The sequence below is a fragment of the Macrotis lagotis genome, chromosome X, assembly GCF_037893015.1.
Source record: "Macrotis lagotis isolate mMagLag1 chromosome X, bilby.v1.9.chrom.fasta, whole genome shotgun sequence".
In the NCBI taxonomy this organism is placed as follows: Eukaryota; Metazoa; Chordata; class Mammalia; order Peramelemorphia; family Peramelidae; genus Macrotis; species Macrotis lagotis.
Genome location: NC_133666.1, coordinates 100,678,909 through 100,706,304, shown reverse-complemented (window position 1 = coordinate 100,706,304; position 27,396 = coordinate 100,678,909). Strand labels below are relative to the sequence as shown.

Genomic DNA, 27,396 nt, shown 5'->3' with positions numbered 1-27,396 from the left:
TCATCTCTTCTCATTGGATTATAAATAAGTATATGATAATTATAATTCATATTTCTATAGCTTCTTAATATTTGTGAATCAACTTACGAATCCTTGGAGGTAAGTAATGTAGTATGTTATCCTTCTAATTGAATAGATAGGGAAACTGAAACTATGAAAATACAAATATTCCTCACAAGCAGTTATTACCATAGTCAGGATTTGAACCCAAATTTGATGACATCAGGTCCAATGTACTATTTACTATATCACACTGCATTTAGGAGTTGTCTAGACTATTTTTATTAGTGAAATCTGAAATATTTAGCTGCCAAATAAAACTTAATTTTCAAGGTTTGTAGCTCCTAGAGAAAAAAGTCCCATATTTATTATTAAAAACAATACAATTCTGCTTGTTTCTCAACATACTTTATAAAAGAACATTAATACCAGTATAACATTTTCTATTTCTGTCTTGATCTTGCCTTAAGAAAAATTACTAGTGATTCAATACAGATATTCACAAAGGTAGAGAAAGGTAGTTTGAGAGTAGGAGATATTCTGGCAGATTTAAAAATTACATTAAGAATATAGAATTCCCTTCCAGCCAAGATCATGGAGAGAAGACAGGCAATGTGCTAAGATCTCCTGATCTTCCCTCCATATAATTTGAAACAAACCTCTTAACAGAAATCCAATTAACAAAATCCAGAAAGAGAACCTAGGAGAAGAACATCTACCTCAAGGTTCATCTTCTGGGATCGTGGGTGACCTGGGCACAGAAAGAAGTGACTCTGCTGGGAGGACACGATGGGATGAGAGCCTTAGATAGAGCAGGACTAGCCTGGGAGCAGCCCCTGAGGCATTGACTGTGGGAGCTGTGGTCCAAGAAATAACTGGGGAGCAGAGGCATTGGCTGTGGGATGGATGGTCTGGTGCTTACCAACAGGACTGAAGGGTGAGTTCCAATGTGGGACAGTTGCAGACATAGATCCCTGGGCTTCCCTGGTCTGGAGGAACTCAAGAGTCCATACCTTCGTTTCAACTGAAGCCTCTTCCCAGAACAAACACAATTACAGCCCACCTCACCCTGGGCTCAGGTGTGAGCAGCAAAGCACCCTCAATTGTGAATAGGGAGAATAATTACCTGGCCTCGAGTCATGGCCCACCATTGTTCAACACAAGATCTTAGGAAAATGAAGAGAGGCAAGCAGAAAGGAGAGGCCATAGAAAAATTTCTAGAAGGAAAAGACCCTAACTCAAAGAGACCTAGAACCTCTGAGGAGAATATCATTTGGTCTCTAGCACAGAAAGACTTCCTTGAAGAAATCAGGAAGGAGTTTAAAAATCATTTGGAAAAATTGGGAAAGGAACTCCAAGAGAAGATAACACCTTGCAACAAGAAAACAAATCATTGTAAAATGCAATTGGACAAATGCAAAAAGAAAATAATTCTCTCAAAACCTCAATTAGTCAAATGGAAAATGCTTGCAAAAATAGAATTGACCAATTGGAAAAGGAGTTGCAAAAGGTAACTGAAGAAAATTCTTAAAAAAAAAAGAATGGAGTCTGTGAAAACTAATGACTTGGGAGAGGGTCTGGGTGGAGCCTGGCTGTTGGGTTGATGCTGTCCTTGCAGGTGCTGTATCGGTGCCCAGGACCTGTACACTGAAGACAATGTCTGCAAGCTTCTACTTTGTAATTGTAGGCCATCATGATAATCCAGTTTTTGAAATGGAATTTTTACCAGCTGGTAAAGTAGAATCTAAGGATGATCATCATCATCTGAACCAGTTCATAGCTCATGCAGCCCTCGACCTAGTAGATGAAAATATGTGGCTGTCTAACAATATGTACCTGAAAACTGTGGACAGATTCAATGAGTGGTTTGTTTCTGTTTTTTTTACTGCAGGCCATATGAGATTTATTATGCTTCATGATGTAAGACAAGAAGATGGAATAAAGAACTTCTTTAGTGATTTCTATGATTTATATATAAAGTTTGCAATGAATCCATTTTATGAACCAAATTCACCCATTTGATCAAGTGCATTTGACAGAAAAGTTCAATTTCTTGGGAAGAAGCACTTTCTAAGCTGAATACATTAAACTTTTAAATATGTGATGTCATAATATGCATTGTAAGTAACTACAAGTTCATCAAGTCTGTGTCCACTCTTGACTTTCTGAGTCTCTGCAAATAAATCACCTTTCTAGTTAGAAAAACAGTAGGGCCCCTTTTTGTTGTCATTATTGTTTATGATTCAACCAAAATAACTTATTCTTTTGAAAACTACTGTATTTATAAAGAATATTAGATGAAATACTATAACAATTATTTTTGCTTTTAAAATTGTAAGATTCTACTTCAAGTAGTCTAATAGTCTTTATTTGGCTGATTCTTCCTTTCCCACGAATTTCTGAGTATAGACTGACTGTTACAGTGTATTTAGATTGTATGAATCTTAAACTATTAAAAACTGAACTAACTAAAAAAAAGAAAACTAATAACTTCATGAGACTACAAGATTTTGTTACACAAAATAAAAAAGGGGAAAAAATAGAAGAAAGCAAAAAACACCTCATCAGCAAAATCACTGATCTTGAGAACAGATCAAGCAGAGATAAAGTAAGAATTATTGGTCTTCCTGAAAATAGTGAAGAGAAAAAAAGCCTGGACATAATGTTACAGGATTTAATGATGGAAAACTGCCCCAATATCATAGAAGCAGAGGGCAAAATAGTTACTGAAAGAATACAATGATCCCCTGCAGAAAGGGATCCTAAAATGAAAACACCAAGGAATATTGTGGCCAAATTCCAGATCTATGAAATAAAAGAGAAAATCCTGCAAGCAGTCAGAAATAAACAATTTAGATACCAAGGAGCCATAGGAATAATTACACAGGGCCTGGGTGCACTAACATTAAGGGATAGAAGGGCCTGGAATGTGATATTTCAAAAAGCAAGGAACCTTGGAATACAGCCAAGAATTCATTATCCTGCAAAACTGAGCCATTTCTTCCAGGACAACAGATGGACATTTAATGAAACAGGAGACTTCCAATTTTTCCTGATGAAAAGACTAGAGCTTTATAGAAAATTTGGCCTTCAAATAGGAAATGTAACAGACATATGAAAAGGCAAAAAAAGGGTGGAGAGTTAAAAAAAAAAAGAAAAAAATACCCCTGCTATCCAATAAGATGAAAACTGGCTATTTCCCTACCTAGGAGAAAGACTTCAATAACTCTCAAGAAATGTAACTCTATTAGAGAGAATATATGTAGCCAGAAGAGATGGACACTCATGACTTATTCGTGAAACTGCTATCCAGTAAGATGAAAGTGGCTACATCCCTACCAGAAAGACTAATAACTCTCAATAATTGTATTTCTAGTAGAGAGGATATACTTAGCCAGAAGATGACACTCATGACTTTTCTGTGACTCAGATAGAATGATTTAAAAACAATACCTTTTTAAAAAGGGGGACAGTAAAGAGATGGGAGGATGGAGACTGAATGGGGTAAATCTCATTATGTTAAAAGGTGCAAAGGATGTATTGCAATAGATAGGTTGAAGGATGGAGGTGAGAACTGTCTGAATCTTACTCTCATTAGATTTGACTTAAGGTCATCATACATACACTCAGTTAAGTCAAGAAACTTATCTTACCTTGCAAGTGTTAAAAAGGGGAAAGGGGAGGGGGAGAAAAAGAGGAACCTATAGAAAGAAGGGAAGGAAGATGGGGCAAAGGGAAAGGGGGAAAAAGAGGAAAGGGGTTTAATATAGGAAGGCAACCACACTGAAAGTGGTGGTAGTCAGAAAAAAATTACTGGGGATTACAGATAAAGGGAAAAGGGGGGGAAAATAAAAACAGAGGGGAGATAACATGGAGAGAAATAGAGTCAATAAATAAAACTTTAAATGTAAATGGAATATAAGCTTCCTTAAAACATAAGTGAATAGGAGAGTGGATTAAAAACCAGAATCCTACAATATGCTGCTTACAAGAAGCTCATTTGAAGCAGATATATACATATATATATATGTATATATATATATATATATATATATATATATATATATATATATACAGAGAGAGAGAGAGAGAGAGAGAGAGAGAGAGAGAGAGAGAGAGAGAGAGAGATGATACAAGGTTGGAGCAAAATATATTTTGCTTCAGCTGAAGTGAAAAAAAACAGGGGTAGCAAAACTTGTCTCAGACAAAGCAGCTGCAAAAATAGATGTCATTAAAAGAGATAAGGAATGAAACTATATCCCCATAAAAGGTGTTGGGAGCCAGGGCCTCTAAGTTGTTTGACACAGTCACTGAAAGAAGATTCAAGGTGGTCACACCTTATAGGTCACAGAGCTATAAATTTGGATATGTATAGGGATTCCATGCATATACAAATTTATAGGTCTATTATTGATTGAAATTCTTACTCATCCTAATAGAGAAATGACTATAAAGGAAGGATTTCAGAGAAACTCATTGAATAAAACAGATTGTGAACTGTCCAAATTTAACAAGACTGCCTCTCCCTGAGGCATACAAAATGCTTCAACATTATTGAATCTCTGGAAAACCCAACCCTGTGAATTGCAAGGAGATGTCAGAATATATACAGGGAAAACAGATACAAGATGGGTCAGATAGAATTTCAGGGAAATTAATAGTTTTGCCCCCCTTACCATACGCAGGAATATATGATAAAGATGGTAAAAGAATAGTTAGTATGGGTGAATGATATGTGAACTCTAACAGCCTTAGTTTATTGGGAAAGAATAAAAAGTCACAGAAACCGTGGCATCTACCAACAAGGATTGAAAGGAAAATTGGTTATTGAAGGAGTCAACGAATAGGTGGACAAACATAACTGCCCTCATTATAGGTTGTCAAGGGAGCATATTGAAAAACATTATATACGTGGCATAGAAACATAAAAAACATTCCATTAAACAAATTGTATCAGAAGATTTTTATTAGGAGAGACCCTGCTTAATGAATAATTTTGCATGCAGCAACAAGCTAGGCAACAGACAGGTTGAGGTCAACATGGTCTGAGCAGGGACAAGAAAATTAACTACATGATTGATGAACAAACTTATAACCACTATATGATCAAACTTGTAACCATATGAACTATATGATTGATGATGAAAATTGTACACTTTTGTAACCAAGGAAATAATTTTGGCTTTCTTGCTTGATGCATACATGATTCTGAGACTAAAAACATAAAACCAAGCAGCTGACAGTCAGTCAACCTGCTCCTGCCTTTATCCCCTGTGTTGACTCAACTCATTTTGCTGACTCTATCCCTCCTGTCAGATTCCAAGGACCCTGTGGAGGCTTGACCCCTGCAAAAAGGCACCATACACAACAAAGTAATTGCAATACTAAATATGTTTGCACCTAATGGTATAGCATCCAAATTCTTAGAGAAGAAGTCAAAGGAGTTACAGGAAGACATAGAAAGCAAAACTCTACTAGTTGGAGATCTCAACCTCCCACTCTCAGATTTAGATAATTCTAACCATAAATTAAACAACAAGGAAGTTAAAGAGTAAATGGATTGTTAGAAAACCTAGATATGATAGACCTCTGGAGGAAATTGAATGGGGATAGAATGGAATATACTTTCTTTTCTTCAGTACATGGCACTTAAACAAAAATTGATCATGTACTAGGGCATAAAAACCCAATGATCAATTGCAGAAAGGCAGAAATAGTGAATGCATCTTTCTCAGATCATAATTAAACAAAATCACATGCAATATTTGGCCAGGGAGATATAGACCCAAAACTTATTGGAAACTAAATATCTTCATTTCAAAGACTGAGTGGATCAAACAATGAATTATAGGAAGATATAATTATTTCATCCTAAATAATGACAATAATGAACAACATACCAAAACCTATGGTATAAACTAAGGTGGTTATCAGGAGATATATTATATCTTTAAATGTTTAGATGAACAAATTAAAGACAGAGGAAATCAAAAAACTAAATATGCAACTATAAAATTAGAGAAAGAACAAATTAAAAACAATCAATTAAATACCAATTAAATTTAGAGATACTAAAAATTAAAGGAGAAATTCATAAAATTAAAAGCAAGAAAACAATTGAACTAATAAATAAATGGAATTTATCTTATTTATAATTGATTTTAATGGAAAAAACCAATAAAATTGACAAACCTTGTGTTAATTCGATTAAAAAATATAAAGAAGAAAATCAAATTGCTAGTATCATAAAGGAAAAAGGTGAATTCACCACCAATGAGGAAGAAATTAAAGTAATAATTTGGGATTATTTTTCCCAACTCTATGCCAATAAATTAGATAACCTAAATGAAATGGATGGACATTTACAACAATTTAAAATGCTGAGGTTAAATGAAGAGGAGATTAAATACCTAAACAACCCTATCTCAGAAAAAGAAATTCAACAAGCCATTATTAAACTCCCTGAGGAAAAATCTCCAGGGCCAGATGGATTCACAAGTGAATTCTATCAAACATTTATGGAACAGTTGGTTCCAATTCTATATAAACGCTTTGGAAAAATAGGTGAAGATGGAAATCTGCCTAACTAACTCTTTCTATGAACACCAATATGGTGCTGATACCGAAACCAAGAAGAGTTAAAACAGAGAAAGAAAAATTTAAATCTATCTCCCTAATGAATACAAATGAAAAATCTTAAATAGACTTTTAGCAAAATGATTATGACAAGTTATAGCTAGGATAACTAGGATAACTTATGACCAAGAAGAATTTGTCCAAGGAAAGCAGGGTTAGTTCAATACTAGGAAAATTGTCAGTATAATTAAGTATATCAATAAGCAAGCTATCAGAAATCATATGATTATAGAAACAGATAATGAAAAAAGCTTTTGACAAAATATAGCACCCATTCCTACTGAAAAGACTAGACAGCATAGGAATAAATGGATTATTCCTTAGAATAATAAGCAGTATCAATCTGAAACCATCAACTAGTATCATATGCAATGGGCATATTCTAGAGGCATTCCCATTAAGATCAAGGGTGAAACAAGGATGCCCATTATCACCACTACTATTCAATATCGTATTAGAAATGTTAGCTTCAGCAATAAAAGAAGAAAAAGAAATTGAATAAATTAGAATTGGGAAGGAAGAGGCAAAACTCTCACTCTTTGAAGATGACATGACAGTATACCCCATAAATCCTCAGCATTTCTATATATGTCTAGCTAGTTGGAACAGAAAGAGTTGGAAAGAGAAATCCCATTCAAAGTAACTTCAGACAATATAAAATACCTGGGAGTCTACCTGCCAGGGCAGAGTCAGAACCTTTGTGAACACAACTACAAAACACTTCTCACACAAATAAAATCAGATTTAAATAACTGAACAAATATCAACTGCTCATGGATAGGCCAAGATAATAAAATAAAAATGACAATTTTCCCACAATTAAAATACTTGTTTAGTGCCCTACAAATCAAAATTCCTATAAATTATTTTAATGAGTTAGAAAAAATTGTAAGTAAATTCATTTGGAGAAATAAAAAGTCAAGAATCTCCAGTTATTTAAAGAAAAAAGGTGCAAAAGAAGGTGGTTTAGCCCGACCAGATCAAAAATTATACTATAAATCATCAGTCATCAAAATTTTCTGGTATTGGCTAAGGAATAGAGTGGTGGATTAATGCAATAGACTAGGTGCAATAGTAGGAATTTATTATAGTACTCTGTTGTTTGATAAACATAACGAGTCCAGCTATTGGGATAAATCCTCTCTCTCTGATAAAATCTTTTGGGAAAATTGGAAGTTAGTATGCAAGAAACTTGGATTAGACCAACACATCACACCCTATAGCAAGATAAGATCAAAATGGATACAGGATTTAGACATAAAAATCAATATTATAAGCAAACTAGGAGATCAAAGAATAGCTTACCTGCCAGATCTATGGAAAGGAAATCAGTTTATGAGATGGAGAACATCATTTAAAATAAACTAGACAATTTTGACTACATTAAATAAAAAGCTTTTGCACAGACAAAACCACTGTAACCAATATAAAAAGAAATGTAGTAAATTGGGAAACAATTTTAACAACTAGTATTTCTGACAAAGGACTCATTTATAAAATATACAGAGAACTGAGTGAAATTTTTAAAAAGACAAGCCATTCCCCAATTGACAAATGATCAAAGGATATGCAAAGGCAATTTACACATGAGGAAATCAAACAATTCATTAGTCTTATGAAAAATTGTTCTAAAGCACTAATTATTAGAGAAATGCAAATTAAAGCTTCTCTGAAGTATCACCTCACATTTCTCAGACTGGCTAATATGAACAGAAAGGACAATGATCAATGTTAGAAGGGATGTAGGAAATCTTGGACACTAATACATTGTTGATGGAGCTGTGATCTCATCCAACCTTTCTGGAAAGCAATTTGGAATTACACCTAAAGGCAACAAAAATGTGCCTACCCTTTGATCTAGTAATACCACTACTGGTTCTATACCTTGAAGAGATTTTGAAAATGGGTAAAAATATCACTTAGCAGCCCTATTTGTGGTGGCAAAGAATTGGAAATTAAGTGAATGTCCTTCAAATGGGGAATGGCTCAACAAGCTGTGGTATATGTACATAATGGGATACTATTGTTCTATTAGAAAGCAGGAGGGATGGGAATTCAGGATAGCCTGGAAGGATTTGCAGAAACTGGTGTTGAGGGGGTGGTCAGATGGGCAGTGATTAGAGCACGGTCCATGGAGTCAGGAGTACCTGAGTTCAAATCTGGTCTCTGACACTTAATAATTACCTAGCTGTGTGGCCTTGGGAACTACCTAACACCATTTGCCTTGTAAAAACCTAAAAAATAAATCCAGAAACTGATGTTGAGTGAGATGAACAGAGCCAGAAGAACATTGTACACCCTAATGGCAATATGGCAGTGATGGTCAACCTTAATGGTCTTGCTCATTCCATCAATGCAACAATCAGGCACAATATTGGGATCTCTGTGAAGGAGAATACCATCTGTATCCAAAGAAAGAATTGTGTAGTTCATAAAAAGACCAAAGTCTATTGCCTTTAATTAAAAACCTATTATCTTATTATGTAATTTTACTTTCTCTTATACTTTATGTTTCTTCCTTAAGTATATGATTTCTCTCTCATCATGTCCACCTTAGATCAATATATATCATGTAAAGAATATAAAGACTAATAGACTGCCTTCTGTGGGTGGTGGGGGGAGGGAAGCAAGATTAGTGGAAAAAATTTCAGAATTCAAAATAAATGAAATCTTTCTTTAAAAAAAGAATATGGGGTAGCTAGGTGGCACAATGGAAAGAGCACCGGCCCTGGAGTCAGGAGTACCTGGGTTCTAATCCAGCCTCAGACATTTAATAATCACCTAGCTATGTGGCCTTGGGCAAGCAACTTAATCGGATTCCATTTGCCTTGCAAAAACCTAAAAAAAAGAATATTGAATTTCTATATTGCTTTTTTTACATTTGGGGGTCAGAGGAATTACCCTTGAACTATTGATTTACTCTCCCTAATTCTGTTGATGAAATAACAGGAAGGCAGTGGTAACAAGGGAATGAGATTTTAATATGTTAAATGAATTACAAAACCTCTCTAGTTCTGTTGTCTGTTTATGATGTGTGAAAGACATCTCTTTCATGAAGTTACAAAGGCAATTTGCCAATGGTTGACTGAAGATTTGCCATACCCTTGGTCAGCTTTAAAATTCAAGATTGCAACTCAAGAAAAACAAAGAAGATAGTGAGCATATAAAAATTGACACCTTAAATGTCTACCACAGAAAAACTGGGGGGAAGGAGTCCTCGCTCTTCTCTCTCTACCCATCACCCCTGGTAACTTCTATTCATCAGAACTAATTTTTGTAGGAATGGCACTGTAAGCAGAGATAGTAAGTCATAGTTTGGGCCTCTGTATGGGTAGTACATCAGATTTAAGATTTTCCATGGTAAGGCCTTATAGTTTAACTCATCCTCCATTTACCTCTGGTATATAGAGAACCAATGACCCCCAATTCACCCCTGGTGTACAGGTAGGGGAGATGAGCAGGATTAATGTCATGCACATATTTAAAACAGCTTGAGTATTTAAAAGAACTATTGAATGTCCTTGACTGTTTTGGTCAGACTCTTAAGGCCATACTTGATTAACATTGTCTATCTCTTCAGGAACTAGACATTCCTGAATGTAAACACCACAGTTCTTGGGGTTCGGGGATGGGTGACTCCCTCCTTGGACAACCTGGAAAATTTGGTTTTATTCCACCAAAAAATTGGAAAGAAGCTTTCTTTGTTCTCAGGCTATGTAAGATCTTATTAGACTTTAGTCTAATTGGCATTCCACCCATGGAGAGGATGCTCTGCCTGGGACCTTCCCAATCAGGACTCTGAAGGCTGTACCCTGGAACTCCCCAGCCACTGTTGATTCAGATGTTGAAGCTCCCCAGATTAGGTGATGTTTTCTATGTTTTCTTTTAATATCTATGTTTATGTTGACTTTTTTCTTTTTTTTATTATATTGGGACTTATTGGTTTTGTTGTAAAACTGATTTATAATAAATCTATATTATATATATTATATATAATTTATAAAAACCTGTTTGATAATCACTTTATTGAATATACTCTTTTAAATATACTCTTTTTAATTTTGTTGGTGTGAATGTGTTATTTTTTAGGAGCAAAGCAAAACCAAAATTCCTTAATCAAACAAGATCAGAACTAGAGATATGAATTTATTTAATTATTTGTGTTTCATGATTATTTGCCTCACTACCACTAATACAAGTCACATTATGAAAAAAACTGCTTCAATTTTCATATTTATATTTAATTATTAGATGCCACTTTAGCAAATTATTTTGTTTTGATTTAATTTTATTTACTGTTTAGCATCAAAAAAGTTGGGAACAGGAAAATTGAAAAGGGGAATGGGCTTGAGATTGAATTAAATTGAAGTGAAAATATAATATTCATAAGCAACTTCATGTTTGAAGTGTGGATTTCAAAGGGGACCATACAATAATAAATAGAAAGTTTAAGAATCAATTAAGTTTAGGGTGAATGAAGAGAGTAGAGACAAACTACTTTAATTACAAATTCTTAATGTCCATCAAATATTTTTTTTATGCCCATCTTCCTTTTCATTGCCAAGAAGAGAAAACAATCAAAAAGATAAAATAATTTAAGAGGATAGGAGTTAAAGAAAAATATAACAATCAAATCTGTGTATGTGACTGGAATACTTACCACTAAAACAGAGGATTGTAGAATGGATTAGAAATACATATGAGACCACATCTCTTTGGATTTTGAGAGTACGTATAACTATAAGAACCTCTCCTTAATGCAAATTTTTAAAATAAATAGTAGGAAATCATTGAAACATTTCAAAAATACAGAAGAAAGAAAGAGATTTTAAAAAGAACACAGAAAATAGGGCATTTTGCTACTATAATGTTAAATTATATATATACATCATTAAGAAAAATAATTTCATATATTAATTCACATTTTGACGCATAGTATTTATTTCATATGCTGGAATATTCATATTTAGGCGACTCTTTTCAAGTTCATAATATAAAAGAATATTTCAATAACAAAATTTAAGTTTATAGAGAAACCAAGACTTATATTGTGGGACTGAGTGACTAGAGGTCAATATTAGATTAAAGAATACATTTAGGGGGGCGACTAGGTAGCATAATGAGAGCGGCTAGGTGGCATAGTGGATAAAGCACCAGCCCTAGAGTCAGTAGTACCTGGGTTCAAATCCAGTGTCAGACACTTAATAATTACCTAGCTGTGTGGCCTTGGGCAAGCCACTTAAACCCTGCTTGCCTTGCAAAAACCTAAAAAACAAACAAACAAAAAAAGAATAAATTTAGGAGAAATAGAAAATTGGGAAATTTGTAAGGATAGAAGACTAATAAGAAACAATAATTTCATAGTTCCAAATTTTAAAGATTTATCAATTTCAAATGTTGTTAATGTCATGATTTCTACTGTTTACTTATTAAGTACCTGAATTAGAGTACAGAAGGAAATCATAACAGAGCAAACGACATTTTTGGAAAAAGTGTTACAAGTTTTACATAGGGAGACCAAGATTTGTGGTTTTATTAGTAAAGAATTTTCGGGTGAGGAAGAGGAAATTCTTTCTGTCAATACATGTCAACACCTCCTTTACAACTCAGTCCTAAATAGTATCCTAGGGATTGAATGATTTGCTTAGTGTCATATAATCAATATGTATAAGAGATGGAACTTGAACCCAGATTTTCCTGTTTTCAATGCCTCTCTTAGGACAATGGAAACATCGCCAATTTTATTGCTGAGATTTTTGTTTTTATATGTGTGCAAATAAGGACATAACTATAAATCCTTATATTATTATCTTCTTCAACATAAATCATTTGCAATTTCTTTCTTAAATTTCTTCTTATTTTATGATTAACTAAGACAAAGACCATTACCACAAATTTGTTCATTCACTTGATAGAAATAGATCTTAGCAAAAAAAAGTGATAATGATAAAAATGATCATTCAATCAATCATGCTCATATTCAGAGTGCAATGTCACAAGTGTGTTGGAAATGATCAAATTTTGATCATTAGGGTCATAGAACAGTTTCTGAAAAATCTAGATACAAATCACGTTAAATTGCCAGCATAATGTTGGTATTTTCCAGTTATGATGCCTAAAATATATTTCACCAGATGCATCAAATATTTTGTATCAAATCATTCACTCAACCAATCAGTAAGTGCCTATTATGTGCCAGACACTGTGCCAAGAACTAGATATGCAAATATAAAGACTGAAGCAATACTATCTTCAAGGAGTTTAGATTCTCAAGGTAGACAAATAAATACAAGTACACATAGAACAACTTTAAAAATAGAAATAGAAATGAGTTTAGGAGGAAGGCACTACATTTAGTGGGATCAGAAAGACCTTGATGTAAATGATACTTGATTTACAACTTGAAGGAAAAGTGACTCTATGAGGTACATGTGAGGAAGGATTTCTTTTACCCAATTCCCATCTGCCAATCCAAATACAATCTATTTATCCAGTTCATTTTTCAGACTTCATGAAGATTATCCATTAAAGAAAAAACTAATCTTGGACATTTGTAGCATTCCACTTACTTCCCTTCAAGTATATTTTCCCATCTGCCCCAACTCCCTGATGATTACTTTAATTGCAATTGAGTATGCTCTCTTCCCACTGCCTTAGCCCAATTCCACCTCATTTCTATGAATTTTCTTCTTACTCTAAAATAGAATTTCCATTACAACAAGTTGTCATTAGGATAATACATTATGATCAAGTAAGATTTACCACAGGAATGCAGGGTTGGTTCAATATTAGGAAAACTGTTAGCGTACTCAAATATGTCAGCAACAAACCTATCAGAAATTATTTGATCATATCAAAAGATGCTGAAAAAACTTGTGACAAAATACAGCATACATTCCTACTAAAAACACTATAGAGTATAGGAATAAATGGACTGTCCCTGAGAATAATTAGCAGTATCTATCTGAAACCATCAAAAAGCATTAGATTCAATGGGGAGAGGCTAGAGGCATTCCCAATAAGATCAGGGGTGAAACAAAGATGCCCATTATCACCACTACTATTCAATATTGTATTAGAAATGTTAGCTTCATCAATTAGAGAAGAAAAAGAAATTGAAGGACTTAGAATTGGGAAGTAAGAGACAAAACTCTCACTCTTTGCAGATGACATGATGGTATACCTAGAGAATCCCAAGAGATCATCCAAAAATCTACTGGAAACAATTAACAATTTTAGCAAAGTTGCAGGTTACAAAATAAACCCTCATAAATCCTCAACTTTTCTATATATGTCTAGCAAGATACAGCAGGAAGAGCTAGAAAAAGAAATCCCATTCAAAGTAACCTCAGACAATATAAAACACCTGGGAGTCTATTTGCCAAGACAGACACAGAAACTTTTTGAAAACAATTACAAAACACTTCTCACATGAATAAAATCAGATTTAAATAACTGGACAGATATCAATTGCTTATCGATAGGTGGAGTTAATATAATAAAAATGAAAATTTTACCAAAAATAAACTACCTTTTTATTTCCCTACCAATCAAAATTCTAAAAAATTACTTTAATGAGTTAGAAATAATTGTAAGTAAATTCATATGGAGAAATAAAAAGTCAAGAGTTTCCAGGAGCTTAATGAAAAAAATTGCAAAATAAGGTGGCTTAGTCTGATCTAAAATTATATTATATTATGTTATATTATATTAAGTTATGTTATATTACGTTATATTATATTACGTTATATTATATTACGTTACATTACGTTACATTACGTTACATTAGGTTACATTAGGTTACATTAGGTTACATTAGGTTATATTAGGTTATATTAGGTTATGTTATGTTATGTTATGTTATGTTATGTTATTATGTTATGTTATATTATATTGTTATGTTATATTATATATTATATATTATATTATGTTATATTACATTATATTATATTATATAGCATCAGTCATCAAAACTTTGGTATTGGCTATGAAATAGAGTGGACCAGTGGAAGAGACTAGGAGGAGACGATTATAGTAATCTGCTGTTTGATAAACCCAAAGATTCCAGCTATTGGGATAAAAACTCCCTCTTTTATAGAAACTGCAGGGAAAGTTGGAAGTTAATATAGAAGAAACTTAGATTAGACCAACACCTCACACCCTTTGACAAGATGAGATCCAAATGGATCTTATAAGCAAATTAGAAGATCAAGAACTAGTTTAGCTCTCAAATCTATGGAAAGGGGAGCAGTTTATGACTAAGGAAGAGTTGAAGAACATCACCAAAAACCAACTAGATGATTTAGATTACAATAAATTAAAAAGTTTTGCACAGATAAAACCACTGCAACCAAGATCAAAAGAAATGTAGTAAATTGGCAAGCAATCTTTACAACTAATGATTCTGACAAAGGACTCATTTCTAAAATATATAGAGAACTAAGTCACATTTTTAAAACAAAAAGTCATTCCTCAATTGACAAATTGTCAAAGGATATGCAAAGGCAATTACAGATGAGGAGATCAAAGCAAACCATAGCCATATGAAAAATTGCTCCAAAACATTAATTATTAGAGAAATGCAAATTAAAGCTTATCTGTGCTACCACCTCACACCTCTCAAACTGGCCAATATGACCAGAAAGGATCATCATTGAAAGTGTTGTGGAAAATTTGGGACACTATTACACTGTTGGTGGAGCTGTGAACTCATCCAAACTTTCTGGAGAGAAATTTGGAACTACACCCAAAGCACAACAAAAATGAGCATACCCTTTGACCCAGCAATACCACTATTTGGTCTATACCATAAAGAGATGATGAAAAAGGGTAAAAATAATACTTGTACAGAAATATTTATAGCAGCCCTGTTTGTGGTGGCAAAGAATTGAAAATCAAGTAAATGTCCTTCAATTGGGGAATGGTTTAACAAATTGTGGTATATGTATGTCATGGAACACTATTGTTCTATTAGAAACCAGGAGGGACAGTACTTCAGGGAAGCCTGGAAGAATTTGCATGAACTGATGCTGAATGAGATGAGCAGAACCAGAAAAACACTGTATGTCATAACAGCAACATGGGGGTGATGTTCAACCTTGAAGGACTCGCTCATTCTATCAGTGCAACGATCAGGAACAATTTTGGGCTGTCTGCAAAGGAGAGTGTCATCTGAATCCAGATAAAGAGTCATGGATTTTGAACAAAGTTCAAGGACTCTTCCCTTTAAATTAGGAAAAAAACAGATATCTTATTGTCTGATCTTGTTATCTCTTAGGCTTTTTGTCTCTTCCTTAAGGATATGATTTCTCTCTCATCACACTCAATTTGGATCAATGTACAACATGGAAACAAAGTTAAGACTGACAGATTGCTTTCTGTGGCCGAGGGGGGTAGGTAAGATGGGGGGTGGGAATTGTAAAACTCAAATAATCTCTTTAATAAAAAAAATAAAAACATAAAATAATAAAGTGTAACTTAACTTCAAGTTATACTCATAAAAGGCATACAGGGGATATTATGGACAGAACACAGCAACACACTGCTTACAAATTAATACATCCTTTGTGGTGCTTTTGTGCTTTTCTATTACAAGATGGAAGGGCATGTAAAAGGAGAGAGGAATAAGAGATAAGGAGAAGTGACTGATATGCTGGGTCAAATCAATCCCTAGAAAGTAGAGGAAGGAAATCTCTATGCTCTCAGAAACAGAAGCTTTCAGGAGAGTGAGGGAAAAAAAATGAAAAGGAAGGGGAAAGGAAGGAAATATTTCTATGGGAAAAGAGAGATGGGTAGTAAGCAGAGAAGAAGATTTTACACTGGGTTAAGTCTGGGGGATTTAATGCTTGAAAATTCTACTTGCCAGGAGTCCAGTCAGTATTGGAGGAAGCTAGAATTCCAGGTATAATCCCAACTGGGGAGTCAGCCTTAGGCAGAGTTTAGAACCAGAATGCTAGATTTATGGATGGGGGAGAGACTGGGAAGGAAGGGGGTTATGCAGTAGAGGCAGAATTGAACCTCACCTCTGATTGTGAACTGTTAAGTTCATATACCTGATGCACATGTATGCACTCAACAATTCACAGTCAGAAGTGTGGCTTAGCTACCTAACCCTTATCACACATCCCGTACAGTGAGAACACAGCCCCATTCCTGATCTGGATTGAGCATAGCTGCTAGACCACTTACAGTAATGAGACAAGAAATATACTGTGATCTAGGTTCTGGGTTTTGGGGCCAACATTTGTTGAACAGCTGCTGACCAGTGGCTATATGGTAAATGCTTTCGACATCCATCAGAGATTTGAGAATCCCAAAGTGAAGTTTTGTATGGGAGACATCTGCAATGAAATTGATCTGTACCCTGCTCTGAGTGCTGTGAAGACAGTTTTCCACTGTCTATCACCAGCATCATCCTCTGATAACAAGGAGCTCTTATATAGAGTGAACTACACCGCCACCAAGAAAGTCATGGTACAATGCAAAGAAGTTGGCATTCAGAAATTCATTTTAACCATTAGTACCAGTGTTGTTTTTGCAGGTCTCCCATCAAGAATGGGCCTGACAATTTACAGATGAGGAAATCAAAGCAATCCATAGCCATATGAAAAATTGCTCTAAATCACCACCTATTAGAGAAATACAAGTTAAAGCATATCTGAGGCAGCACCTCAGACCTCACAGACTGGCCAATATGACCAGAAAGGACAGTGAACAATGTCGGAAGGGATGTGGGAAACCTGGGACACTAATCCATTGTTGCTGGAACTGTGAACTCATCCAACCTTTTGTGGAGAGCAATTTGTAATTACGCCCAAAGGGCAACAAAAATCTGCATATCTTTTGATCCAGCAATACTACTACTGGGTCTATACCCTGAAAAGATTATGAAAAAGGGTAAAAACATTACTTGTACAAAAATATTCAAAGTAGCCCTATTTGTTGTGACAAAAAATTGGAAATCAAGTGAATATCCATCATTTGGGGAATGGCTTAACAGTATATGTATTTGATGGAAAACTATTGTTCAATTAGAAACCAGGAGGGATGGGAATTCAGGGAAGCCTGCAAGGATTTGCATGAACTGATGCTGAATGAGATGAGCAAAGAACATTGTATACCCCAACAGCAACATAGGGGTGATGATCAACCTTAATGGACTTGCTCATTCCATCAGTGCAACAATCAGGCAAAATTTTGGGGTATGTGCAACGAAGAATATCATCTGTACCCAGAGAAAGAATTATGGAGTTTGAACAAAGACCAAAGACTATTTCCTTTAATTAAAAAAACATATCTTATTAGGTAATTTTTGTTCTCTCTTATACTTTATTTCTCTTCCTTAAGGATATCATTTCTCTCTTATCACATTCAATTTAGATCAATGAATACCGGGGAAACAATGTAAAGACTAACAGACTGCCTACTGTGGGTGGTGGGAGGAGGGAAAGGAGATTAGGTGAAAAACTGTAAAATCTAAAATAAATTAAAAAATAAATATAAAAGTTAAAAAAAGAGAGAGAGAGAATGGGCCTGAGGACCTCCTGAATGCCATGAAGCCCATCGCATACTACAGTGAAAACAAGATTTTTGGGGAGAGAGAGTGAATGCAAAAGACTGAAAGCAGTAAATTCTTAACCACAGCAATTCACCTAGTGGCTTCTTTGGCCCAAGAGACCAGCAATTAGTCCTCATCCTTACTAAGGCAGCCAGGAGTGGCATAATGAAATTTGTGACTGGGAATGGAAATAATTTAGTTGATTTCACTTGGCTATAGAACACCTTCCTTCAGATTCAAGGTTGGTTATTGGCTATTCATATCACTAATGACAAGCTGGTCCCTTTCTGGGTATTCTTGCTTCTATTTGAACAGACCTGAAATACCAAGTCCCTTTTCTAGTTGGTTTACTATCTAGTCTTCTTGTCTCTGGTGATCATAGCAATTAGTCCTGCCATCAAAATCAAGGATACCTTCACACCCATTTGAAATAAAGATGTGAGTGAATTATCTGACATTCATCCTTGCTTCAATTTTGTGTTCTGACCTTGGGCAAGTCACTTAATCCCACTCCTTGTAAAAACTAAAAAAAAAGAAAGAAAATAAGAAATCTGATTAGATGAAAAAGAAGAGAGGAAGGAAAGATACCCAATGAGAAGAGTGCATAAGAGATAAGGGAAAGAGAGTGGAACAAAGGTGTTGTTTTTTTTTTTATTTTGGGGGAAGGATTGAAAGAAAATGAGATTAAGTGACTTGCCCAAGGTCATACAGCTAGCAAGTATCAAGTGTCTGGAGCTGGATTTAAACCTCAGGTCCTTCCTGACTCTATTCTAACCACTATACTACATAGCTGCCCCCTATGTTTATCTGCTCTGTCTCTGGGATGAGTTGCATTCTTTATCATAAGCTCACCAGAGAAGTAGCTTCAATATCTTTACCCAAAATTGCTATTACTAGCTGATTTTCCCTCCATTCTATTCCTCCCCACTCCTATTTATTCTATTCTCTCTCCTTTCATCTTGTCGTGGCTCAGAAATGTATTTTATCTGAGTACCCTCTCCCACAGTCTTCCCTCTCTTCTATCACCTACTTCCCCTTCCCCATCCCCATTCCCCTTAACCCCTCCCTTTCCTCTCATTTTTCTCTAGGGTAAGATAGATTTCCATACCCTATTGAGTGTATATGTTATTTCTTCACTGAGCCATTTCTGATGAGAATAAAGGCTTACTCATTCCTCCTGGCCTCCCCGCCCCTTCCACTCCATTGCAAAAGATTTTTCTTGATTCTTTTTTTGTGAAACATCTTAGCCCATTCTACCTCTCCTTTCCCCTTTTCCCAGTACTTTCCTTTATCACATATTGACTCCATCTTTATACTATATTGTGCCATTATATTTAACTCCCTACTGTGCCTTTTCTATATAAGTTCCATCTAATTGTTCTTGTAAATGAGAAGGTTCATATGAGTTATCAGTATATTCTTCCCATACAGGAACACAACACAATTCAGTAACATTAAGTTTTTTTTAATAAATTAATTAATTTTCCTCAATATGTACATGTGTATATATATTGCAAATAAGCATTTGTTTTTTTCTTTAATTTATTAGCACATTACTAAAATATTCCTGGTTAAGAGTAAACATAATACCCCTCCCACACAAAAATATGAAACCTTATGAGAAATAAAGAAAAATAAAGAAAAATGTGTTTCAGTCTATGTTCTGATACCATCAGCTCTGTCTCTGGTGGATAACTTTCTTTATCATAAGTCCATCATAGTAGTTACTTCCATATTTTTCCATAGTTGCTGTTGCTGATTGGAAATTGCTCCATCCATTCCTCCCCACTACAATCTATCTTATTTGCTCTCTCCTTTCACTCTGTCCCTCTTCAAAAATGTACTGTGGGACAGCCAAGTGGCTCAGTGGACAGAGCACCAGCCCTGAGGCCAAGGGGTCCCAAGCCCACATCCTATGCCAGAGACCCAACAACCATCCAGCCCCATGGTGCCAGACAGGTCACCCAATTCCATTGCCTTGCAAAAAGTAAAAAATAAAATGTGTTATATCTGACTATCCTTACCCATGATCTACCCTCTCCTCTATCACCCACATTTCCCCACCCTCAGTCCCCCTTCTCTCCTTGTTTATCTAGATGCCTATACCCAATTTAGTGTGTATACTGTTTCCTCTCTGAGTCCTGTCTGATGAGAATGAAGACTCCCTCAATCCCCCTCGCCTTCCCCCCTTCCATAACATTGCAAAAGCTACATGAAATATCTTAGCCTCTTCTGCCTCTCCTTTCTCTTTCTCCCAGTACAATTCTGTTTCACCCTTTCACCCTTTCACTCACTCCAATTTTACAATATTTTATATCTTCAAATTCAGCTTTCTCCTGTGCCTCATCTATAAAAGGTCCTTCTACCTGCTCTATTGAAAGAGGTGTATATGAATATTATCAGTATCACCTTTCCATGCAGGAATACATGTAGTTCATCATCATTAAGTCCCTTATAATTTACCCTTCTCTTCCACTCTCCTTGTTTCACCTGAGGTCAAACTTTTTGGTCAGTTCTGGTAATTTCTATAGCAATATTTGAAATTCCCCTCTTTCATTGAAATTCCACCTTTTACCCTGGAAGAGGATGTTCAGTTTTGCTGGGTAGTTGATTCTTGGTTGCATTCCAAACTCTTTTGCCTTTTGGAATGTTATATTCCATGTCTTATGAACCCTAATATAGTTGCTGTTAAGTCCTATGTGATACTGACTGCAGCAACATGATATTTGACTTGTGTCCTTCTGGTTGCTTGTAATATTTTCTGTTTGATTTGGGAGCTCTTTAAAAATGAGGTCAAGGCTCTTTTCTTGATCATGACTTCCATGTATCCCAATTATTTTTAAATTATCTTTCCTGAATCCATTTTCCATATCAGTTGTTTTTTCAATAACATGTTTCACATTTTCTTCTAATTTTTCATTCTTTTGGTTTTGAAGTATTGTGTCTTGATTTCTCAAAAAATCAGCAGCTTCCTTCAGTTCCATTCTACATCTGAAGGATTTGTTTTCCTCAGAGAGCCTCCTTAGCTCCTTTTCCACCTGGCCAGTTCTGCTTTTTAAAACATTCTTCTCCTCAATAACTTTTTGAACTGTTTTATCCATTTGACCTAAGCTGTTTTTTAACATGTTATTTTCTTCACCATTTTTTTGGATCTCCTTGACTAAGCTGCTGACTTTGTTTTCATGCTTTTCTTGCATTTCTTTCAATTCTTTCTCAATTTTTCTTCTATCTCCCTTGATTTTCAAAATGTTTTTTGAGTTCTGGCATAGCCTGAGCCCAAATTATATTTTTCATGGAATACTTAGAGGTATAAGCTTGCACTTTCTCATCTTCAGATTGAGTATTTTGGTCCTCCATGGAACCAAAGTAATTGTCTATGGTCAGTTTCTTTGTTTTCTGTTTACTCATTTCCCCAGCCTGTGCCTGCTTTTGGGGCGCTTTCTGAGGTTTTGAGTATTATTGGGACAACCCCCTGCAAGGATCTCAGTGTGTGAGCCTCTTACTGCTCTCCTGGTCTGTGAATGACCACAAGCTCACCTTTCTGCCACGGGGCTGTGAGGGGGGGTCCTGCTCTTTGGGGGGCCTAGACTGTGACGAGGTTCTGAATGTGGTCACAGCCCCAGAGTCCTTTTCCTGTGACAAAGGATAGACCTCAGCAGTCTCTCTCCACTCTTCAGTGGACTGAGCATTCAGGGAGCAGTTGCATGGATGTTCCTGCTTGGTGGCTCCATGGATCTTCTGTTTCCTAGATCTGAGCTGCTGAGGCAGCATTCAGTGCTGTGACTGTGCTGAGGACCTGTGTTTCATGCTTGCTCTGTCATAGGTTGCCCTGCTGATCTCCTAAGTTGTGCTTGATGTTCCATGGGGTGCAGTTCAGGAAACTGCTTTTGCTGCCAGGAGCCTGGCACTTCCAGGCACCCTGGGGCTGTTCCCAGGAGGCTGAAGTTCCTTTACTTGGTATGGTGATACCTCTCCAACCCCATGAAACAGTTTTTTTCCACTATTTTCCAGGTTATCTTGGGCTGGAGAATTGCCTCACTGGATTTTTCTGTAGGTTCTGTCTCTCAAAAATTTAGTTAGTCATAATTTTAAGGTTTTTGAAATATTTTTGAGAGAACACCTAAGAAAGGCTTTTCTCCTGCCACCATTTTGGCTCTGTCCCATCCACATGCATATTTTAAATTTTTATTTATTTATTTTCATGCATATGTACATACATATTTCCAAGATACAAAATTTCCCTCCTCCCTCCCCCTTCCCCCTCAGCAGGAAGCAGCTAGGTTAGCATTTTACATACATATTTTGTTAAATACGTATACAAATTAGTCATTTTTGGTATGAAAAATTAGGATTAAGGGACAGAGATATATAAGAGATAATTTTTATAAAGTATTCATCTGTTTCTGAAGGCTTGGGTATTTTGGTGAGTTTTGTTTTGTTTTGTTTTTCTTCTCCTGGATGGTGATAACATAGAATATAGCCAGTCTAACATAGTTTTTGTAGCTCAATGGACTAAGAATCATTAAGTTCATCATAATTAGTCCTTCTCATTCATCCTCTCTATTCTTCACCAAGACTTTTACTTGGAAATCAAATTTTCTGTTCATCTCAGGTCATTTCAACAGGAAAGTCTGAAAGTCCCCTGTTTCATTTAATGCCTATTTTTACCCCTGAAAGAGGATATTCAGTTTTGCTGGAGAGCTGATTCTCAGTTGTAATTCAAGCTCTTTTGCCTCTCTGGAATATCAGTCCTATGAGCCCTTAATGAAGATGCTACCTAATTCTGTGTAATCTTAACTGTAGAGCCTCAGTCTTTGACTTGGAGAGTTTTGGAATTTGACTATAATATTCCCGGGAGTTTTTCTTTTGGGATCTCTTTCAGCATGTGACTGGTGTAGTCCCTCAGTTTCTATTTTACACTGTCTCTAAGATCTTAGGGCTATTTTTGCTGCATTATTTCTTGAAAAATGAAGCCTACACTCTTTCCTGGCCATGACTTACAGGTAGCCCAATAAATTTTAGCTCATGTCTTCTGGATCTGTTTTCTAGGTCAACTGTTTTTCTGATGAGTTATTTCACATTTTGTTTTAATTTTTCATTCTTTTGGTATTGTTTTATTGTTTCTTGATTTCTCACAAAGTCATCAGCTTCCTTTTGCTCCATTCTGTATTTGAAGGAGTTATTTTTCTCAGAGAGGTTTTTTAATCTCCTTTTCCAGCTGGTCAATTCTGCTTTTTAAGGCATTATTCTCCTCATTTGCTTTTTTTTGGATTATTTTATTTCCTTTTCTTAAAAAAATTAATTAATTTTTATCCATTTGTGCATGCATATTTACAAGTTACAAAATATCCCTCCATTCTCCCTTCCCTCCCTCCTCCCTTCAGCAGGGAGCAGTCAGGTTACACGCATATTTTGTTATACATATTTACAATTTAGTTAGTAATTTTTGGCATGAGAAATTAGGATTGAGGGAAAGAAATACATAAGAGATAATTTTTATAAAGTGTTCATCAGATTCCGAAGATTTTTTTTCTATGTGTTTTGTTTTGTTTTATTTTTCTTCCGCTGACTGGGGATAATATAGTCCATAACCAGTTGAAAAAAGTTGTCTTGGTTCTCTGAACTGTGGTTACTTTTTTATCCAATTGGACTAAATTGGTTTTTTAACATGTTATTTTCTTCAGTATTTTCTGTAATTCTTTCACCAAGTTGCTGACTTGGTTTTCATGATTTTCTTGCATCATTCTCATTTCTGTTCCCAATTTTTCCTCTACCACCCTCACTTGTTTTTCAAAGTCTTTTCTGAGCTCATCCATAGCCTGAGCCCATTTCCTTTTTCTCTGGGAGACTTTGGATATAGAAGCTTCAAATTTGTGTTCTTCTAAGTGTGTATTTTGATCCTCCATGTTACCAAAGTAATTGTCTATGATCAGGTTCTTCTTTTTTGGTTCTTTTCTCATTTCCTCAGTTTATGTCTGATTTACCACACTTCCAAGGATTTGGAAGATTTTTTGGGACACCCCACAGGGTCCTTAATTTGTCCAAAGGCTTATGAGAGGCTGTGACCACTCTTTTGCCTGTGCTCTGCTGTGAATGAACACAGGCCTTCCCCTCTGCCCTGGAGCTATGAGGACCATCCCTGCTCCTTTTTTATAGTATGGGGCCCAAACTGGGCTCTGATCTGAATATGGGAAAAGCAATAGGTCCTGCCCAGGGATAGCAGAGAGACCTCTGCAGCCTTTCTCTTCCCCCTTACCATCTGTGGACTGAACACTCTGAAATTGTTGGGTGGCTCTGCAGGTTCCTATTGCAGGTTCCCTCCACACAACTGCTCTGAGGATGGCGCTGGTCAGGGAGCTTGTTCTGGTGCTGCAGAATTCTTTCTCTACCCCTTCATATGAATTCTGGTGATCCCCAGGTCAAGAGGTATGGAAATGCCCCCCCCTCTGCCATGGACCCAGGTGCCCCCAGGGACCCAGGCACCTTCCAAGCTGTTCCTGGAAGGCTGGAGCTGGTTTAGACCAGCCTGCCTTCTCTGTGGCTCTTTCCAACCCCCAGTCCCTAGACCTTTCCCTCAGATCTTTTTTTTTTTAGTTTTTGCAAGGCAAATGGGGTTAAGTGGCTTGCCCAAGGCTGCACAGCTAGGTAATTATTAAGTGTCTGAGGCCAGATTTGAACTCAAGTACTCCTGATTCCAGGGCTGGTGCTCTATCCACTGTGCCACCTAGCCACCCCTCCCTCAGATCTTCTAAGCTGTCTTGGACTGGGAAACTGTATTACTCTGTCTTTCTATGGGTTTTGCCCCTCCATACTTCGACTAGAGTCATAATTTGAGCTTTTCTGGGGACGTTTGTGGGAATTCCTACCCTCACCTAGAACTATCTTTTTTAAAAAATGATCCAACAAAGGACCAAAAATTTTTGTTTACACCAGAAGAGAGGACTTGAAACTGGAAAACATGCAATAATTCATTGCATCTAGGATAAGAATGAAAGTGGTCAAATGGAAATATATAGATATATAGATATCAATATATACCTGTACCTATATCCACACCTATATGCTTATAACTAATTTCAAACTAATATCCATTTCCCAACAGATAAATGGTTAAATAATATGAATAAATGAATAAAATATTTAAAGCCACATGAAAAATAATTTCAAATTACTAATAAGAGAAATGCAAATCAAAACAACCCAAAGGCTTTGCCTTACAACCTGTAAACTAGGAAAGATAACAAGAAATGGCAATACACCATGTTAGTAGGGTAGTGAAAGGATAAGAACACTAATACATTCTTAGTGCAATTGTGAAATTGTACAACTGTTTGGGAATGCAATAAAATCACATTTAAAAAAATATTTATTAAGTACTTTTATTTATCCCAGTTATATGTAAAACAATTTAAATGTTCACTTTTAAAATTTTGAGCTCCAAATTCTCTTTCTTCCTCCCTATTTCCCTTTGTATTTCTCCTCCTCAATAAGAAAACAAGTAATTTGATACGTTATAAATATATAAAACACTTCCATAATAGTCATTTTGTGAAAGCAAGCAGGTCTTGCCAACTCTATAAAAGAAACCTCAAGAAAATGAAGAAATTTTAAAAAGCATGCTTCAATATGTATTTTGAAAATTATCAGTTCTTTCTCTGGGGATGGATAGTGTTCTTCATAAAAAGTCCTTCAGAATTGTCTTGGCTCATTTTATTGCTAAGAAAATCTAAGCCATACACAACTGATCATCATACAATATTGTAGTTACTGTTCACACAGTATATTTCATATAAAGTGACATTTAGTCCATATCCTTTAAAACGGAGATTCTGTTACTGAACTTATGCCCCAAGGAAGTCATTGATAAGAAAAAACAAACCCCTATATACTTCAAAATATTTATAGCAGCATATTTTGTGATACCTAAAAACTGGATATAAAGTCAATGCTCCTCAATTAGGGAAACTTTAAACAAATGTTGCAAGTGAATCTTATTGTAAATAAAAAATTCAATTCATCCACTTTAGCTTCTTTTGTTCTTTTAAATCATATTCATGATATATGTATGTCATGAATATGTAGTAGCATGGAAAGTTTCATATGCACTAGTGCAGAGTGAAGGAAAACAATGCACATAGTAACTACAATTTAAATGGAAAAAAACAAGGATACACCAAAAAACAGAAGTAAATATAACAAAATTTTAAAGATCAAGTGGGACTCAAATGAAAAATTATAAGAAGACCCTTCCAACCTACCCCTGCATGAAGGTAGGAGAACCAAAATGTTTTAAACATTTGCATATATTTTCAGACTTTTTCAGTTTATCAGTAAGTAGTGCTGACTTTTTTGTTTCTTTATCTCTTTTTTATTTCCAAAAAATATTATTTGTAATATAGAATGGGCCTCTGGGAAGGGGAAGGGAAAGGATACATGGAATACTATAGTGGTATATGAAACTGAATAAATCACCAAAAACTTTTTATAAAAATAAAAAGGAGTTGGAGACTTATAGAGATGGAACCATTGTTAACAGCAAGAAGTATTAACTGAAGCTTGATAACACATTGAGGAAAGAATGTTAAAGGGCATTGGGCTCATAAATGGGATTGTATTAGGTACCAATATAATGTGGATATTTTTTTGGGGAAAAGAACTGGAAGTCAGACAACATGAATTTACTCTTGTATGAATGTCAAGCATGAAGTATGATGGGAAATGGGGCATCATGCAACCTGGGGGAGGAATTTTCTGACCAAAAGTCATCATATATCTTCAGAATTGTATTAGTAGATAGACTTATATCTTCCATCTCCCAAGATAATCATATCTATAAGAATATAAAATTTTTATCAAATGGTAAATGGTCAAAGATATGAACAGTTTTCCAATGAAGGAATCAAAGCAATTTATAATCATATATAAATGCTCAAATAATCATTATTTAGTTCAGAAATGTATATTAAGACAGCCATAAGATGCCATTTTACACCAACCAGATTAGTAGTATAATAGAAGGATAAAGTGATAAATTTTGGAAAAGACATGAAAAAATTGAAAATCTAATTAATTGTTTTTGTTATTATAAATAGATTCAACCATTTTGGAGATCATTCAGGAATTATGCCCAGAGCTATTAAAATATCCATGCTCTTTGGGTATGAGAAAATATTGTATACAGTAACAAAAATATTTTAAGGGAC

At 35.3% G+C, this 27,396-nt stretch overlaps 1 protein-coding gene and 1 pseudogene across 1 annotated transcript; both read left to right on the top strand.

The window, feature by feature from the left end:
* Positions 1–1,637: 1,637 nt before the first annotated feature.
* Positions 1,638–2,207, top strand: LOC141500372 (trafficking protein particle complex subunit 2-like). Its single transcript, XM_074203502.1, has one exon. The coding sequence runs from the start codon at positions 1,657–1,659 to the stop codon at positions 2,020–2,022; it is 366 nt and encodes a 121-aa protein (XP_074059603.1). The 5' UTR covers positions 1,638–1,656; the 3' UTR covers positions 2,023–2,207.
* Positions 2,208–16,828: 14,621 nt separating this feature from the next.
* Positions 16,829–18,622, top strand: LOC141498783 (sterol-4-alpha-carboxylate 3-dehydrogenase, decarboxylating pseudogene; annotated as a pseudogene).
* Positions 18,623–27,396: the final 8,774 nt, after the last annotated feature.